Source organism: Diabrotica virgifera, chromosome 4, assembly GCF_917563875.1.
Source record: "Diabrotica virgifera virgifera chromosome 4, PGI_DIABVI_V3a".
In the NCBI taxonomy this organism is placed as follows: Eukaryota; Metazoa; Arthropoda; class Insecta; order Coleoptera; family Chrysomelidae; genus Diabrotica; species Diabrotica virgifera.
Genome location: NC_065446.1, coordinates 156,950,134 through 156,971,417, shown reverse-complemented (window position 1 = coordinate 156,971,417; position 21,284 = coordinate 156,950,134). Strand labels below are relative to the sequence as shown.

At 31.2% G+C, this 21,284-nt stretch overlaps 1 protein-coding gene across 1 annotated transcript; it reads left to right on the top strand.

Moving 5' to 3' along the window:
- The first annotated feature begins 15,645 nt into the window (after nt 1–15,645).
- LOC126883715 (uncharacterized) lies at nt 15,646–19,472 on the top strand. The gene is made up of 2 exons (XM_050649377.1): nt 15,646–16,668; nt 19,461–19,472. The coding sequence occupies exons 1-2, from the start codon at nt 15,646–15,648 to the stop codon at nt 19,470–19,472; spliced, it is 1,035 nt and encodes a 344-aa protein (XP_050505334.1).
- Nucleotides 19,473–21,284: the final 1,812 nt, after the last annotated feature.

The window sequence follows — 21,284 nt, the reverse complement described above, 5'->3', positions numbered from 1 at the left end:
ATGATTCTCGATGCAAGAATGAAAGCTTCGAAGTAGGTGATCTTGTCTGGCTTTATAATCCGCAACGTCGTCGAGGCTTATGTCCTAAACTGCAAAGACAATGGGAAGGTCCATATGAAGTTAAGAAGAAAATAAATGACGTAATATATAGAATTAAGAAGTTGCCAAATGGTAAACCAAAAGTTATTCACATAAATCGTCTTGCACCATATGCTGGCTCAAATGAAACAGAAGAAGCACGAGTCCTCCAACAGGAGATGAAAGATGTCGCACAGCCAAGTTTTAATCAATTTATGTCAAATTACGCAGCGAGAAAGAGTGCTAGATTCGGTGTGATCACAGAAGTTCAGCAAGATCTGTTTGGTGTTCCAGAAAACGTCTCTCTGGCCCACTGTGTTGCCCAAGACCTCGAGATGACTAAAGGAATATCGTCCGTATTCAATAGAAAGTTCGGCCGCCTGGACGAGTTAAGAAATCAGCATCCTAAAATTGGAAGAGTACTGCGATTGGAAGATGGTCCTCGATCTTTGCTGTATATGGTGACCAGAAAGTCTTATACGGACACGCCAGGCTACGAGAACATATGGCGTGCTCTAACTAATTTGAAGAAAATCGTGTGTAATTATGACATCAAAAATTTGGCTTTACCAAAAATAGGCCATGCAGTAGAAAATCTGGATTGGAAGATTATGAGAAGCATGCTTGAAGTGGTCTTCAGAGGAACTGGTGTACAAATCACTGTGTGTTGCATGAACCCGAAGATGTCGTACCCTTCAAAGACAGTAGACTGTTATTTCTTCTTGAAGGGTGTATGCAGAGCTGGAGAGTCGTGTAGATTCCGCCATCCTGGGCCTTCATTTAGAGTTGCTGATCGAGACGCTCAGATCTTAAGAGGGGAGCAGTGTAGCGGAAGAGAAATCTTGGCCGATCCCCGTATAACAGTAAACACCTCGAGAATGACGTAATCGGATGTGCTAGGCCTCGCCGGAGAATTCTGGAAGGTACGTCACGTAGGCGGAACAAGCCGATAGCTCGAGATGGGAGTCGATTGTTCCAGAATAACAACTGGGTATAAATACGGGCATATTTTGTAAATAAGTTTAGTGTATAAGATAAATTCGTCTGTAACTTATATAAATAAAGTCGTATATAAATTACGAACCGCTAGTTTTATTGTAATTAGAAGTAATTACACTAATCAGGCTACAATATTTAGGCACCCAGAAACTATTTGGTAATTATGCATCCAAGTTGTATAAAATTTTGATAATATATTACAAACAAGCACCACGCAGCATTGCCACATTTATGGGGGTCACATTGACTGTTTTTCTGGTTAAAGTGTATATTAGTTATTTAAAGTTGACACTGATTTTACATGTTCATAAAATATGTATGTAAAAGTGGGTGCCACTAATTATCGTAATAAAAAAATATGCAATTTTATTCGAGTGAAGAAAGGCCTCAAACGTATTAAATTTTATTTTATTTTAAATTTTTAACTGCGTATATGTTCATCAAAAATAAACTGCATAATAGAAAGAGGCATACTTGCTGACCTAACAAAATATGCACTACAAACAAACTAAATAATAAACTACGGAACATCTTCTTCTTATACTTGTTGTAGATCTGTCGATTTGTTAATTCCGACGTTGAAGTATTTCTTGAGAGGTAGACTGCCAGCTATCCCTCCATCTTTTTGGTGGTCTTCCTGGTGGACGCTTGGCTGCTGGTTTTCCTTCTAGCGCAATTATTGATAGTCTGTACTCCTCCATTCTTTTTACATGACTGAACCATTCTCTTCATCTTTGCCTAACCCATCTGACTACATCTTGCACACCACATTGTTCCCTGATGATGTTGTTTCGTATATCTTCTTGGCTTCCCTGCTATTGCTCTTAGTGTCATCACATCGGCTGTTCATAGCATGCTTTTTGTTTTATTGGTGTCTTCTCTTGATTCAATGCCATACGTCATAACAGGTCTGATGCAAGTTTTATAAATTCTAACTTTGCTGTATATTCTCATATATGGGTTATTCCAGACCACATCTCTCCAACATCCGGACAAGACAGCAGCCTTGTTAATTTGTTCTCTTAGGTCTCTGGTTGGGTCACAACTTGATAAGTCTACGCCTAGATATTTGAACTGGTTTAGCTGTTCTATGGGTTTCCCCTCTACCACGAGCTGGCATCTAATTTAATCTTTCGCAATGGTAATGCATTTTGTTTTTTGCGTGGATATGTTCATGTGAGTCGACGACATGCTAGGTAGAATCGATAAAGTTGTCTTTGTAGGTCATCCTCATCCTCTGCAATCTGGGCTGCATCATCCGCATAGCGCGCTACACTGATTCAACTGTGACCAAGTCTGTATCCTAGTTGTAGCGATTCCACATCTTCTATTATTTCATCCATTAAAATATTGAATAGAAATGGACTGAGGCTGTCTCCCTGCCTGATTTTCCCTGGTGTTGGTATGTTTGCCGTAGTGGTGTCGTTTGTTTTAATTTTTATCGAGTTGTTATTGTTCATTTATTTTGTGACTTCAACAATGTTTGCCAGTATCCTTTTTGCTTCATTTTCTGTAACATATTGCCAAGTCAAACTCTTTCAAATGCTTTCGTTAGGTCTTCTTCTTCTTAAAGTTCCATCTCCTATCGGAGGTTGGATATCATAATGGCTATGGTCACTTTGTTGGCTGCTGCTCTGAACAGTTGTAATGAACTACAGTTAAACCATTCTCTAAGGTTCCTCAGCCAGGAGATGCGTCTTCTTCCTATGCTTCTTCTTCCTTGGATCCTTCCTTGCATAATAATTCTCAGCAACTCAAATTTTTCTCCTCTGGTAATGTGACCCAAATATTCCTATTTTGTGTACTTTTTATAAACTTGATAATTTCTAACTCCTTATTTAAATGTCGTAGCACTTCAACATTGGTAATCCTTTAAACCCACTGAATTTTCAATATTCTTCTGTAACACCACATTTCGAACGCTTCTATTCTTTTTATGTGTTGTCTCTTCAATGTCCAAGCTTCCATTCCGTATAGCAATACGGAAAATATGTAGCATCTTAGAGCCCCCAATCTGAGAGGCAACTGAAGGTCTTTGTTTGTAAGCATTGTCTTCATTTTTATAAATGCTTGCCTTGCAGTTTCAATTCCGGACTTTATAATTTCTAGGTCTACGAAACAAATATATTCGGGTTTGTTATATTCTACCGATTTCTCTTTCACTTGTTTCATGACAAATATTGCGTCTGCCATCGACCTGTGTTTTCTGAATCCTTGCTGTTCTTCTCCTAGCTGTTCTTCTCTGTTCTTTGTCTGTGATTCCAATTTATCCTTGATTGAGTATGCCTGTGAATAACTTCATTGTCGTATTTAAGAGAGTTATTCCTGTGTAGCTGTCCGGATATGATCTTTGTTCTTTCTTAAAAATCGGTATTGTGATACTGTTTTGCCAATCTTGTGGTATCTCTGCTCTGTCTAAGATTTTGTTAAACAAAGTTGTGAGACCATTAGTGACTTTCTGACCGCTATATTTCAGCAGTTCGTTCGGTATTCCATCAGTACCTGGCGATCATCTCGCTTCTTCTTCAGTTTCTTTAGTGATATACCTGTCTTCTGTTTTGTAATCGTGTTCGCCATTGGCTTCTTCACCTTTGTAGGGTTCCATGTAGTGATCCATGTTACTTGTGAACTTGATCCAATACTCTCTTTTTATTGTTCTTATTAGCGAATTTATTCTGTTTGTTTTTTCTATATAGATGGCACGTTGTTCCTGCGTTCCGGTGCTTTTATAACACAGATAGTATTTTCTGATTTGTTCTGCGAGTTCTTTGACTTCTTGACAAAACCATGGTTTATTGTTTCTTATTGCGCTGGTGTTTGTTTTTCTTTGAAGAAAGAAATTTTATTTTTTTAATATGATTTTCTATACAACTTTTGCTTTCCAAGTATATAAAAACTATATTTTTTTGATATATTGATCTTATCCACTGGACAATTCTTTGAGGTCTTGTAGATTTCGAAGCTAGAGAAAAAAACTATAATTTCCACCCCAACAATAATAACTGTACCTATGTATACATATACTAATATACTAATATGTAGTCACTTTTGTATACAGTGATGAGCGCGGTAATAATCGGCACAATAACGCAAAAGATGGAAATCATATTAAGTTGTGAGATAGAATGAAATGAAACTAACAGAGTTGGAAAATTTAGCGATAAAAACGTATAAATTTAAATTCTATTGATTGTTTTCCACCTTTAGATGTATCAGAGGAGTATGTCAACTAAAACAGTCACTCTCACAGTGGCAGTTGCCAAACTCGTGCGATACGTCTAAAGATGGGAAACAATAATTAGAATGTAAATTTATACGTTTTTATCGCTAAATTTCCCACATCTACTAGTTTCATTTCTTTTATCTCACAACCTAATATGTTTTCCATATTTTACGTGATTTTGCCGGTTATTAGCGCGCTCATCACTGTACATATAGAGATGTTTAAAATAATGGAGTAAATTCAATTTATCGAAAACAGTTCACTTTGGAGAAAAATCCCGAGACAGGTCGATTTTTATTTTTGAATTATGATTTTTTGACATATTATTCAGGGGTGGCCAAGCGCCTTAATAGTCCGAGCCACTTTTCACAAGTTAAAGTTTTTCGCGAGCCGCAATCAAAGAAGGTATTTACAATGGTTTTTAACAGAACTTTTAATTACTGAAACCGAAATAAAATTACGAAATATTGAAACTTATTTACATTTTTGTTTTTCTTCTTTTGATATAATTCTTTACAATTTGCTGATTAATACCTATATGGCAGTACTTCTCAGTAATTCTTTTAGTTGCTGGTTAGTTAATATTGATGGGTGTTAGGATTTCACGCATTATAAAATGGAATAAAATGGTCCACACAAGTAAGTTGTTCCTAATTTGGAAATAATTCGACAAGCATCCTTTTGTAGGGTACCTACTTGGATTCTGATACAAATTTCCAAAATTCGGTATTCGGCGTCGACTTATAGTTTTATTTTTGAGCTTGGTCTTCTTGCGTCTCTATTAATTTTAATTCCACAGATGTTGTTTGGGTTATATATTGGTAATGGTAAAAAATACACCTTATGAACTATGTTCATTTTAAATGAATTTAGAAAAAAAATTAAGAGACGATATTTTAAGTCTTCAAATCTATTTTGAAGTTCGGTCAATATACTTTCCGGCTTTTTTATATACCTACTCGTTAAGTTTTTCTAGTTTAATATTGCAAAAAAAAATTTAAGTCGAGTAAAATGACTAAAATGTAAAATGTGTACCTAATCCAAATTACAAATTATATCCGTAGCAAGAGTTATACAAAAATCAAAAATCGGTCTGGATTCGGTTGATTACTGACTTTTACATTGAGCCACTCTCATGTAATGTTCGTTAGCGCAGTTTTCAATGTGGCATTATAATATATCATTTTTATCTTGGATGGAAATGGAATTTGTTACAAAGTCTTTCATGTTTGTTTTCAGTGATTTAAAAGACATTTTGAAACACATATAGAACGATAATAATTTTTTTAAATCATATCTACTTAATACAAAATTGAAAAATAACTCGAGAGTACAATCGAGAGCCACAAGTAATCATTCAAAGAGTCGCATGTGGCTCGCGAGCCGCAGTTAGGCCACCCCTGATACTATAATAGTGATTCATTCATTTGGGCGTTATGATGTAATCGATGATTTTTTTAAATGGAAACGGGGATCGTGTGGTAGCTCATTTGAAAGGTTATTTAATTCTATAGTCAGTAATATAATCAATAACATTATTATTTATACAGGATGGCTAAAAAATATTTTTTTGAAACAAATTAATTGACTCAAAAAGAAGAATATAATTAGACATGTAATTTATTTAACTCAAAATACATTTTACTGATGTAAGAAAATATAAAAAATGTTTATTTCATACATAAACATTGCTTTTCTCATAAATTAAATGTCAAACAACAACTTACCTACCTGTTGGCAGTTTGAACATTTAATTTAAGCGAAAAATAATGTTTGTTTATCAAATAAACATTTTTTTTCTCTTTTCTGACACTAGTAGAATGTATTTTGAGTTAAAAAAATGCATACATTCTTCTTTTTGCTGCAAATAATTTAATTCAAAAATAATTTTGTTGGCCACCCTATATAAATAAGGATTATAACTTTTATTTTTATTACCGACTAGAGAATTAAATAACTTTTAAAATGAGCTACCACACGACCCCTATTCCCATTAAAAAAATTATTGATTGCGTCATCACGCCCTAATGGATGACGTTACTATTATGGCATACCTATACACTCACTGGCACAAAATTCCACCACCCAAAATTTTTGATTAAGTTTGACAATCTAAACTTTATTATTTGTACTCCGATTTTCAAGATTCTTGCATCAATTTGTAGGTACATGTATTGACCTCGTTTGGTATTAATACAGTAACAAAAATTGTTTGCTTATATGGCATTATATGGAGGTGAATTGAAGTGTTGTTTTTTTCTCTAAGTTTAAACAATTCTGTGGAAAAATTGGAGGGCTGATTTTGTTTCATACTCCGTTTGTATTATCCTGGAGGTATTACTAAAGTTTTGTGAATTATCCGAATATCTCTTTTCTTGTAAGATATAAATATAAACACTGATTTGAAGGTTTATTTAGTTAAAAATATCAAACGCAATAAAATTCACAAAACAAAACAAAATTAACAACAAAAAACAATTAAATAGCGGGTATGTCAACCTTTTGTAGAAACGACTGCTCCCAATCTGTTTAGCATCGAATAGTGTTATCCTTGCTTGGGGAATAGCCCGATATTCCTCTACCAGGGCCGTTACCGTACCAAATTTTCTGGAGCCCTAGGATGACGGCGAATAGCTTTTTTTAATTCATCCCATAAATGCTCAATAGGATTGAGATCTGGACTGCATGCGGACCATTCTAATCTTATCAGTCCAACCTCTATTTTATGAGTAATCAGCGTTTTTATTTACAAAAAATGGTACAGCTCTTACAAGAAAAGAGATAATCGGATAATACAAAAAAAATTTTAGTGATGTCTCCGGGATAATATGACAGGACTATGAAACAAAATCAGCTATTCCATTTTTCCACAGAATTTTTTAAAGTTAGGAGAAAATACAACGCTTCCATTAACCCTTGTATAATGCCATGCAAGCAAAATTTTTTGTTAGCGGAATAATACCAAATGATATCAATAAATGTACCTACCAACTGGTGCAAGAATCTTAAAAATCGGAGCACAAACAATAAAGTTATAAATTGTCAAACTTCATCAACAATTTTGGGTGGCGGAATTTTATGCCGGTGTGTATGTCAAAAAATCATACTTTAAAACTAAAAATCGACCTATCTCGGGATTTTTCTCCAAAGTGGCCATAAAATGAATTTATTCCATAATTTAGAATATCTCTTTATATTAATTTTAAATCTGTACTATATATCTTAGCGATTCTATTTCATCAAATAAATAAAAAAATTCATTAAAAAAACCTCGTTAGTTTCTCCATTTCATTCTACAATAGAATGACTAAGTTCTTACAAGAAAAAAATTAATGCTTTTAGAGTATTCTCTAGTGGCTTCGAATATATACACTAAACACTATACCAAAACTAAACGTTAAAGGGTTAATACTTTATTACTATTATTATAATTAGGTTAGGTTAATTATCTTGTACTTTGTCGTCTAATAATTTAAGTATTCTTTTCGTTCTGTCTCTCATGTTAACATCCAATTTATTGTTTATTGCACTCACTTTGATTTACTGCACACAAAGAGCACCTTTGAAAATACTTTATTACATAGAACCGGAGATATATCTGCATTGATCGCAGTTATATTAGGGAAAGGCGGGGTTGTCAGATTTATGGTGCCACTATGACACTTTTTTTATTGGTGCCAAATTGACTAAAATTATATAGCTACATATAGTTGTATATACTAGAGCGCCCTCTATCGAAAAATGCCTGAACAAATCAATATGTCCGTTTGGAAAAAGTGTAAATCTGGCACCATTACGTTTTTTACATATTCTGCATTAGGAACACTTGTACTCTCCTAGGACGAAAATATACACGCTGTCGTACTGGCACCCAAAATCGGGTGCCACATCGTCAAATTGGGTGCGACATTGACATGTTTTGCTTAAAAATGGTGCCAGATTGACAGAATATATCTGTATATATATATATATATATATATATATATATATATATATATATATATATATATCAAACAAATGAAATAGAGAATGTGGAAAAATCCCCTTACGAACAATTCACACATCCACCATTTCAGGTTGGGAAAAATTTCTTGAATAGAATCAAAGATCCAAACACCTGTTCTTAGAAATATGTTTCGCCCTCTTTATATATATATATATATATATATATATAAAGATATATATATATATATATATATATATATATATATATATATATATATATATATATATATATATATATATATAATAGTTTTGTTTTGGGGTTGCAGTCACTTATTTTTTAGGGGCAGGATAAATAAAACTCTTTGTTATTATCGAGCTTTCGCAAAATTTATTTGCTTTTTCAAGATAAACTAAAATAAGTATATGATAAATACAATGAAACTAGAGATAAAGTACATTGTATACAGCGTGTCTACTTGAGTTGGAAACATATGGGAAACTTTTTTATTATTAATTTTACGAAAAAAAGTTATTCTTTATAAAAAGTTCTGCATGCCCCAAAACCTAAGATTCAATTATCAGATATCAAATTTTGTCAATATTATACGAGGTATGTAAAAAAATATGAATTTCGGCTAAGGGTAAAGTACCTTTATTTCTCTCAATATCGAAAATTCTAATGATAAAAAGTTGTTTGGAATTAAAAACTAAGATGAAATATGCAATTACATGCTTCTTATTGAAAAAAATATATTTTTCTCAAATTTATGGATACCCAACATCGTTTTTAATTATTACAAATATCATAACTCGTTTATTATTCATTTTACGAAAAAAAGTTATTCTTCATAAAAAACTTTGCATGGTCTAAAATCTAAGACACAACCATGATATATCAACTTTTATTAATTTTATACGAGGTGTGTCAAAAAATATGAAATTCGCTCAATATTATAGCACCTTTATATTTCACAGTATTTCAATTAGAAGGATGTAATTGCATATTGACACATAGTTTTTAATTCTAAACAACTTTTTTAATAACCGTTTTCAATATTGTGAAAAATAAAGGTACTTTACTCTTGAGTGAAATTCATATTTTTTGACATAACTCGTATAAACTTAATAAAATGTCATATCTGTTGGTTGAATCTTCGGTCTTAGGACATACAGAGATTTTTATAAAGAATACCTTTCTTTCGTAAAAGTAATAATAAAAGAGTTATCGTATGTGTAATGAATAAAAACGAAGTTAGTATCAATAAATTTGAGAAAAATTTGGAAAATATTTTTTTCCAATTAGAAGCATGTAATTACATATTTGAGCTTGGTTTTTATTTCCAAACAACTTTTCATAATAAGAATTTTCGATATTGAGAGAAATAAAGGTACTTTACCCTTAGCCGAAATTCATATTTTTTGACATACCTCGTATAATATTGAGAAAATTTGATACCTGATAATTGAATCTTAGGTTTTGGGGCATGCAGAACTTTTTATAAAGAATAACTTTTTTTCGTAAAATTAATAATAAAACAGTTTCCCATATGTTTCCAACTCAAGTAGACACGCTGTATAAAATCATAAAAAACTTACAACTTGAGGTTATTCCATAAAGTAAACATTTTTACGAAACATAATGTATATAAATTTTTATTTTAGATAATCCAAATAACAATGTTCCAATTTGTAAAAAAAATTATAAGGAAAGATCTGATTTAATTTAGTTTTAAATTTGACTAATGCCAGAAAGACATTTCAAGTAATGTCAAAAAGAATACCAATATCTGTTTATTTGAAGTTATTAAAAATTAGTATTAGATTATTCAATATTAGTATACTTTAAATTAGAGTAGGTATATCTAGATATATGAATTTTGCCAATTATTTTTAGTTAATAAAAAATTAAAGGGGTGCCAAAATTTGAAAATTTAATTTATGAAATTTAGTCAAGGAATTTAGTGTTTTTTTAATTAAAATATTATATATATAATATTATATATATTATATATTATTATATTAAAATTGGAATTTAGTGTTTTTTAATTAAAATATTATTTATCATAAGATAAAATGTAATTGTAGATGTTACTTAGTTTATTTATGTCAGTTTTTTTATTCACACATTGATTTTTATTTATGCATATCATTTCAAGAAATTCTCTTTTATTAAGTTGGTTCTCATGTTTCAATATCGTTGTTTCATTGAAGTTGAATGAATGATTTTTATTTAGTGCATGGTTTACTAATGCACATGTATTTTTGTTATTTCTTAGATCGCTTTTTTGTGACGTTAATCTACCTATTAGATTTCTAGATGTGTGTCCGATGTATGATTTTTCACAATTTCCGCATGGTATCTTGTACACTACATTAGAGTTTTCCATAATACCAATAGGTATTTTAGTTTTTGTATACAGTGATGCTAACGTTTTCACATTTTTAGTTGTAATTTTAACTTGTGAGTAGTTAGCAAATACTTTAGTTAATTTGGGTGTTAATATTAGTATGTAAGGTAGTGACGTGTAAGTTAATTGGGATTGCAAAATTTGGTTATTTGGTTCTGTTGTTGTATTAATGTCAATCGTTCTGTTATTAGTGTTGTTAAATAAAAATTTGTTTATTAGTTTAAGTGGGTAAGAATTCTCCAATAAAATGTCTTTGAGTTCCATTAATCCTTTATTGATGTTGCTTGGGTGAGATAATTTGTTGATTCTGTTTTTGAGACCTAATATTAAATTTATTTTCATATGAGGTGGATGCTGTGAATGATAGTTGATAAATCTGTTACTATCTATAGGTTTTCTATACCATTCACTGCTTAATACATTTTGCGGATTTCGTTGGATTCTCATGTCTAGATATGGCATGCTGTTATCTATTTCTTCTTCATATGTGAATTTTAGATGTTCATTATAGTTGTTAAAAATTTTTAAAGTTTCATTGATTTTATCTTTAGGTAAAATAAGTATTAAGTCATCCACGAAGCGTTTAATAAGTGGAATATCAAAAGGCAATTTATTTAAAGAATCTCTGACTAAATCATCTAATACATAATTACATAATATGCATGATATGCTAGATCCCATGGGGGCCAAAGATTTGTTTGTAGAATTTATTATCAAAAGTCAAAACATTAGAATCAAAAATGAATTCCAAAATGTCTAAGAAAGTTTTATTATTCATTTTGCAATTTATTTCGATTTCATGCCAGTGTTTGTTAATGCTGTTCTTAATAACATGTAGAGGTAGATTAGTAAATAGAGATATTACGTCAAAGCTTACCATAATGTAGTTGTTAGGTATTTTTATTTAACAACCCTAATAACAGAACGATTGACATTAATACAACAACAGAACCAAATAACCAAATTTTGCAATCCCAATTAACTTACACGTCACTACCTTGCATACCAATATTAACACCCAAATTAACTAAAGTATTTGCTAACTACTCACAAGTTAAAATTACATCTAAAAATGTAAAAACGTTAGCATCACTGTATACAAAAACTAAAACACCTATTGGTATTATGGGAAACTCGAATGTAGTGTACAAGATACCATGCGGAAATTGTGAAAAATCATACATCGGACACACATCTAGAAATCTAATAGGTAGTTTAACGTCACAAAAGAGCGATCTAAGAAATAACAAAAATACATGTGCATTAGTAAACCATGCACTAAATAAAAATCATTCATTCAACTTCAATGAAACAACGATATTGAAACATGAGAACCAACTTAATAAAAGGGAATTTCTTGAAATGGTATGCATAAATAAAAATCAATGTGTAAATAAAAAAACTGACATAAATAAACTAAGTAACATCTACAATTTCATTTTATCTTATGATAAATAATATTTTAATTAAAAAACACTAAATTCCTTGACTAAATTTCATAAATTAAATTTTCAAATTTTGGCACCACTTTAATTTTTTATTAACTAAAGAATAATTGGCAAAATTCATATATCTAGATATACCTACTCTAATTTAAAGTATACTAATATTGAATAATCTAATACTAATTTTTAACAACTTCAAATAAACAGATATTGTTATTCTTTTTGACATTACTTGAAATGTCTTTCTGGCATTAGTCAAGTTTAAAACTAAATTAAATCAGATCTTTCCTTATAATTTTTTTTTACAAATTGGAACATTGTTATTTGGATTATATAAAATAGAAAGTTATATACATTATGTTTTGTAAAAATGTTTATTTTATGGAATAACCTCAAGTTGTAAGATTTTTTTGCTTTTATATACAATGTACTTTATCTCTAATTTCATTGTATTTATCATATACTTATTTTAGCTTATCTTGAAAAAGCAAATAAATTTTGCGAAAGCTCGATAATAACAAAGAGTTTTACTTATCCTGCCCCTAAAACATAAGTGACTGCAACCCCAAAACAAAACTATTATACATAGTATCAGTCAATATTACCAAACTACTTTATATATATCGTGGGTATACCAAAAACTGACCAAGTCAATTTTTATCGATTTTTAGTTTATGTGACCAAGTCACTCGAAAGAAGTAACCGAATACCTGAAAAAATGCCCAATTCAAAATTATAAGGTTTGATCCCGCAACACACATAGCATACAAATGTCTATGTCTGGGTATGCGTATCAATAGACTGGAAGAAATGAACGTGTTGACGTGGTCACTTTTGCATGAAATATGATTGATATTTATTCATGTCAACATTGAACTGTGACAATTGGATATTATGACTTGGTCACTTTTTGATGTTTTAGTTTTACGTATACGTTGTATGTTTATTTGTTGAACTCACGTGTTGAAAAAATAGATAATAACTTTCATTTTATCGTATAAAACAGCAATTTAAGTATTGTGCAGCATAATTTTTTTTAATCAGGGCATTCTTACATGGAAGTAGATTACATGCACAGTGCCATAAAAAATGCTAAAAATAATGTTCCAGTACTATGCATGATTGGTTACACATTGTTAGACGGGCCGAAACAAAAAAATGTGATTCATAAATATAATGTACAGGAATTAAGGTATAATGATTTTTTTGATATATGTAAATACCCTAGCTGCTAATATTCTTAAAAATAGAACCACTGAAGAAAACTGAAATCGTGTTAATTGGTTAAAAATTAAATGTATGCGATATGAAGCAGATAAACCGCAATACATATTATTTAAGTAGAACTATTGTGATCCAGAGTTTCTTATATTTCCAGAGTTATAAATCCTATAAAAGATTTAACTACTATTATACTCCAAAGAAATTCCTATTTCTAAACTAAAAAAGCAGGATCGTCTAAAATTGTGTAAGACAGGAACAACTCCCTCTGAATTCCATACTTGGGTACCAGTCAATACCATCAGAGAGTGGAAATATGTTGCTCCAGAGCCATCAGTATAGTCCGATTCGGATTCAGATTAATTCTAGTAGAGAAACTTTTACATTTTTGTTATTATTTTCCAATTTAAAAAATAAAGTAAATGTTTATATTTGAAACTTCAGACTTACACGGTAAATAAATAAAATTAAAAGTATTTTCTTTGCGTTTTATTATTGACCAATAACCATCTTTTTGTGACCACGATTTAAATTTGAGCAAATTTCTACATCAAAAAGTGACCAAGTCAATTTTTTTATCGAAAAACGAAAAGGTTATTGCGATTTTTGGAGCTATTTAGAATCACTAACTTCAACCATTTAATACCTGGAAAGAAAAAATACATATCCTTTTAAAATTATTAAAAAAAAAATTCAAGAAAAATTACAGAATATTCAACATCGATTATCTCGAAACCATGATATTTGACTTGGTCAGTTTTTGCAGTATGCCCACGATATATACAGAGAGAGTCTGTAAAGTGGAATAAATTCAATATCTCAAACACTAATTGTTTTTTTGGAAAATGCTCAGACCCGTCGATTAGTATTTCAAATTGTCCTTTTTGACATTCAATAAAAATGTATACAGGGTGTCCCAATTTAGAGATATGACGTCATCGTCGATTTTCTTAAATGGCAACACTGTCATTTTGATAGCTAATTTGATAGGGTTTGTAAAGTTATACATAACTGCAAAATATCAAATTTTTATTCTCTACCATTTACAAGATAATAGAAAATAACAAAGTTATATCTGTAATTTGGAATATATTCAATAATTAAAATACTAACTGTTTTTTTGAAAAATGCTCAGACCCGTCGATTAGTATATCAAATTGTCATTTTTGACATATAATAATAATGTATACAGGGTGTCCCAATTTAGAGATATGACGTCATCGTTGATTTTCTTAAATGGCAACACTATCATTTTGATAGCTATTTTGATAGCGTGTGTAAAGTTATACACATCTGAAAAATTTCAAAATTTTATTCCCTACCATTTACAAGATAATAAAAAATAACAAAGTTATGAAGAACAAGAAGTAATCAAATAATAATTGAATTTATTTATTTCAATTAAGCAAATGCTCATAACGTTGCCCATTGACAATTTGACAATAATTGAGGGCAACATTATGAGTTTTTTCTTAATTTATTGAAATAATTAAATTCAATTATTAGTTGATTACTTCTTTTTCATAACTTTGTTATTTTTTATTATCATCTAAATGGTAGAGAATACAAATTTGAAATTTTGCAGTTGTGTATAACTTTACACACCCTATCAAAATAGCTATCAAAATGACAGTTGCCATTTAAGAAAATCAACGATGACGTCATATCTCTAAATTAGGACACCCTATATACATTATTATTATATGTCAAAAAGGACAATTTGATATACTAATCGACGGGTCTGAGCATTTTTCAAAAAAACAGTTAGTATTTTAATTATTGAATATATTCCAAATTACAGATATAACTTTGTTATTTTCTATTATCTTGTAAATGGTAGAGAATAAAAATTTGATATTTTGCAGTTATGTATAACTTTACAAATCCTATCAAATTAGCTCTCAAAATGACAGTGTTGCCATTTAAGAAAATCGACGATGACGTCATATCTCTAAATTGGGACACCCTGTATACATTATTATTGAATGTCAAAAAGGACAATTTAAAATACTAATCGACGGGTCTGAGCATTTTCCAAAAAAACAATTAGTATTTGAGATATTGAATTTATTCCACTTTACAGACTCTCTCTGTATATATATATATATATATATATATATATATATATATATATATATATATATATATGTATATATATATATATATTGTAGTATAGTTTAGTATTCTTTTGTCATTGTTTATTTTATTGATTAATTGTTTTGTCATTCAAATTAATTCTACTGTCAAGTTTTATGTGAATAAAAGCCTAATTTTGTAAAAGGCATTTTTACTACAATTTTATTCACATAAATGTACCAAATATACAATGGAGAAGTACTTTAGACCTGATAAACTAGAGGCTGATCCAAACTCCCAAACTGCCGCCAAAGAATTTAAACACTGGTACGAAACATTTAAGAATTTTTTGGAAAGCAATAAATCTACAGAAAAATCGCTAGAAGATAAAGACAAGTACATGCTTTTAATCAATTTTGTCTCACATTCAGTATATGATTACATAAGCGAAGCAAAAACATACATTTCTGCTATCAAAATTTTGGAAGAGTTGTATATTAAACCTACAAATGAGATTTACGCAAGACATATTCTAGCTACAAGAAAACAACAAATAAACGAATCTATAGATCAGTATGCTCAACAGCTAAAGCTTTTGGCTAAAAATTGTAATTTTAAAGCAGTTTCTTCAGAAGAAAATAAAAATGACTATTATGACATTCGTGATGCTTTTATTAATGGTCTCGTTCAATCTAATATATGTCAAAGATTACTAGAGTTTAGTTCTTTATCTTTGGACGAAGCATTATCTAAATCTAGATCTTTAGAAGATTCTCAGAAACAATCTGATACATATCATGCAGCATTAAATAATATAGCATCTTTTAGTCATCCAAATTCAGAACAAACTACTTTAGCTTCTGTTCAAACAAAACCTGGTCAGACTTGTTATTTTTGTGGACATCCAAGATATCCTCGATCTGTATGTCCAGCAAGGGCTGCGATTTGCCAAAACTGTCATAAAATTGGACATTGGTTTAAAATGTGCATGCAATCAAAGAAAAGTCAAACGAGATCAACTTATGCATCTACAATGGTAATCGCTTCTTCAATAGAAACACCTCAATCGCTTTCAAAATGTATAGCCAAAGTAACAGTTAACCAAATTGATGCCAACGCTTTAATAGACACTGGAAGCTCAGATACTTTTTTAGATCATGAATTCGCTATTGAAAATAAGCTTAAATTTTTTCCAATACAAGGGGTCCAAGTTTCTATGGCATCTATGTCATTCTCAGCTAATATTCAAGGCTATTGTTTAATAAACATTCAGGTTGATAAAGAAAAATATGATCAAACAAAAGTTTTAGTTTTATCCAATCTTTGTACAGATGTGATTTGGGTCAAGATATTATGAAACAACATGAAAGCTTAGAAGTTAAATTTGGAGGACCAAGAAGACCTCTTAAGATATGCTGTCTTACTGAAGCTAAAATTAAGCCACCTTCGTTGTTTGCCAATTTAACAGAAAATTGTCACCCTATTGCTACTAAATCTCGCAGGTATTCACAGGAAGATGAAGAATTTATTAAACAAGAAATAAAACGTCTCCTTAAAGAAGAAATTATTGAAGAAAGTAAATCACCTTGGAGGGCCCAAGTGTTGGTAACTAAAAACGAAAATCATAAACGTCGGATGGTAGTTGATTACTCTCAAACAATAAATAGATTCACATTACTTGATGCTTATCCGTTGCCGAATATTGATTCACTGGTGTCTAAGATAGCAAAATATAAAATTTTTAGCTCAATTGATTTAAAATACGCATATCATCAAATACAAATTTACGAATCTGACAAACCATTTACAGCTTTCGAGGCAAGTGGAGGCCTTTACCAATTCCGTCGTATTCCTTTTGGAGTTACCAATGGAGTATCATGTTTTCAGAGAGCCATTGATTCTATCATAAAAAAAGAAAATCTACAAGGTGTTTACGCTTATTTAGATGATGTAACAGTTGGTGGTGAGGATCAAGATAGACATGATTTAAATTTACAGAATTTTTTAAATGCTGTTAAAAAATATGGGTTAACTTTAAATCAAAATAAATGTCACTACAATCAAAAAATTATAAATATTTTGGGATATACAATAGAAAACTCTACAATGAAACCTGATCCAGACAGATTGAAGCCTCTACTAAATTTACCAGTTCCGAATGATTCTAAAAGTCTTCAGAGGGCACTTGGAATGTTTTCACATTACTCAAAATGGGTTAATAATTTTTCAGCAAAAATTAGAGGTCTTATAGATTGCAAGAAATTTCCATTAGGTCCTGACTTGGTATTTGCTTTTGAGGAGTTGAGAACTGATATAGCTAATGCACTTCTATGGACAATTGATGAAAAAGAAATTCTCATTGTTGAAACTGATGCTTCTGAATTTGCTATTGCTGCCACTCTGAGTCAATCTGGAAGACCCGTTGCTTTTTTCTCACGTACCCTTACAGATTCTGAAAGAAAACATTCTGCAATTGAAAAAGAAGCATATGCTTGTGTTGAAGCATTGAAAAAATGGAGACACTATCTTTTAGGAAGACAATTCAAACTAATCACAGATCAGAAATCAGTTTCGTTCATGTTTAATACAAACCATACAAGTAAAATCAAAAATGAAAAAATTTTGCGTTGGCGTTTGGAGATTTCTTGTTTTAAATATGATATTATCTATCGTCCAGGAAAGGCTAATGATGCAGCTGATGCACTATCAAGAATATGCAATAATATAAATAATACAAGCAAGTTATATCAATTACATTCAGATTTATCGCATCCTGGGATTACTCGTATGCACCATTTTGTAAAAATTCGAAATTTACCTTATTCTTTAGATGAAATTAAACACGTAATTACTTATTGTCCAATCTGTGCAGAAATTAAACCCAGATTTTATAAGAAAGAAGATGATACACATTTAATTAAATCAACAGCTCCGTTTGAAAGATTGAATATTGACTTTAAAGGTCCAATACCCGGTTCTTCTAGAAATTCTTATATGCTTACAATCATTGATGAATTTTCAAGATTTCCATGGGCTTTTCCATGCTCAGATACATCCAGTCAGACAGTAATTGAATGTTTGAATCAAATGTTTTGTTTATATGGAATGCCGGCATATATACATTCTGACAGGGGAACTAGCTTTACTTCACAAGAATTTATTAATTATCTACACTCTAAAGGAATATATTCAAGTAGAACAACACCATATAACCTTGAAGGAAATGGTCAAGTCGAGAGATACAATGGAATTATATGGAAAGCAGTGAATCTAGCATTGAAAACCAAAAATTTAGACATCACTAAATGGGAGACTGTTCTACCAGATGCTCTGCGCTCTATAAGAAGTTTATTGTGTAGAGCAACCAATTGTACACCTCATGAACGTTTGTTTACGTATCTGCGAAGATCAACTAGCGGAACTAACTTCTATTCCATCATGGCTTAAAGATTCAGACAAAGTATTACTAAGAAAATTTGTACGAAAAAGTAAGTTTGATAATTTAGTTGAAGAGGTTGATCTTTTAGAAGCCAATTACGCCTTAATACAGTATCCAAACGGAAAGAAAAGTACAGTTTCAACGAAGCATTTAGCTCCTAGAGGTGACCTGAAATTATTGAATCAAGATAATGATGAAGATGAAAATGAAAGTCCAAATAATACACTAGAGAATTCCACTACTGAATCAATACCAGAGGACATAGAAAATTTATCTATTCAAGAACCCAATCAAGTACCTGATGATAATCATGAACCAAGATTGGAAAATTCAGATTTTCAATCTAGCCGTAAATCAGCTAGAACTAAAAATAAACCACGATATTTGCAAGATTTTGTTCAAAAATAGGGCCGGGTGAATGTAGTATAATTTAGTATTCTTTTGACATTGTTTATTTTATTGATTAATTGTTTTGTCATTCAAATTAATTCTACTGTCAAGTGTTATGTGAATAAAAGCCTAATTTTGTAAAAGGCATTTTTACTACATATATATATATATATATATATATATATATATATATATATATATATATATATATATATATAACTGAAGGATGATCACAGCTGTCTAATTAATATCAATGTCAAAGGTAAAGTTCATTGGGTGTGCAGCTGGAAATATATATATATATATATATATATATATATGTGGATGTGTGAATTGTTCGTAAGGGGATTTTTCCACATTCTCTATTTCATCTATTTTATATATATATATATATATATATATATATATATATATATATATATATATATATATATATGAAAAAACAAAAGATGTAGATCTTTGAAACACACTCAGTGATCAAAAGATCCACAGGTACTGGTTTAACGACCACTCGTACGAAATCAAACAAATGAAATAGAGAATGTGGAAAAATCCCCTTACGAATAACTCACACATCCACTATTTCTGGCTGGGAAAAATTTTTCGAATAGAATCAAAGATCCAAACACCAGTTCTTAGAAATGTGTTTCGCCCTCTTCAACCTCCGTGGGCTCATCGGTAAAGATGAGAGGTTGAATATCTTTAGACACATTCCACATATATATATATATATATATTGTTACAAGTTCTTTACAATTTATTTAAACTCCAATACAATATTACAATACGTTAACAACTTGAACAAACTGACAACTTTAAATACTCAAAATCTCATAATACAACTGAACTATCAAATGTCAAACACAATGTTTATATAGTTTTCTGACGTTCTAGACGTCACCAGACATTTCTGGGTTATTCCATGACATCCAGAACATTCTCGTACGTGACTACTTCTTCTTTCACGTCGAGGGACTCTTTCTATGTAGGAACAATCTACGGAACTGTCATAACACTGCTCCCTCCTTTATAGTTATTCGCCTCGAATAACTGGTCTATCAGGGTCTGGTTGAAGCCAACAGGGTGGATCAGTTCCATGATATGGGGCTAATCTCTCAATGTGAACTACCTTGGGTTTACTTCTCGCTGAAAACTGGATGCGGTGGACTAGATCATTTATTTTCTTTAAGACGGTGTACGGGCCTTCCCAGTTTCGTTGAAGTTTCGGACAAAGTCCTTTCTTGCGTGTGGGATTGTATAGCCATACTGGGTCACCCCTTTCGAAAATTGTCCCAGTAGCTTGCACATCGAACCTGGACTTGGCTTTATCACTTTGAAGCTTCGAACTTTTACGAGCAAATTCGTGGACTTTTTCCAGTTTTTCTCTTAAGCTTTCTAGGTACGTCAGGGATGAAGGTTCTTCTTCACAGGTAGGCAATTTTCCGAAAATAAGATCTTGAGGAAGCTTCATTTCTCTTCCGGTGATCATCATTGATGGAGAATAACCGGTTGCTTCATGTTCAGAACTTCTGTAGGCTAACAGGAATAGAGGTATTAGGGTATCCCAATCTTTTTGATTATCAGCAACAAACATTGAGAGGTATTGACAAATAGTTCTATTATGTCTTTCGATCATTCCGTCTGATTGTGGGTGGAGAGGCGTAGTTCGAGTTTTCTTAATACCCAAGATTTTCATTAGTTGTTGCCATAATTCGGATTCAAAATTTCGTCCCTGATCAGAATGCAACTCTAAAGGAACTCCATGTCTTGATACGACGTGTGTTATGAATGCTTCCGCTACAGTCGTCGCTTCTTGATTAGGAAGAGGTGCAATTTCAGGCCATTTTGAAAAATAATCCATTGCAACCATTAAGTACTTGTTACCTCTCTCTGTCGTTGGAAGTGGACCGAGAATATCAACTGCAAGTCGTTCAAAAGGCTCTCCGGAAAGATATTGTGCCATTTTACCACGACTTCTTGTTCTAGGGCCTTTTCTACCGTTACACAAGTCGCATTTCTTACACCATTCTTCTACATCTCGGCGACAATTGATCCAATAA

Excerpts from the sequence above, each read along its gene's own strand:
- LOC126883715 (XM_050649377.1), top strand. The coding sequence starts at position 15,646 with ATGGAGAAGTACTTTAGACCTGATAAACTAGAGGCTGATCCAAACTCC.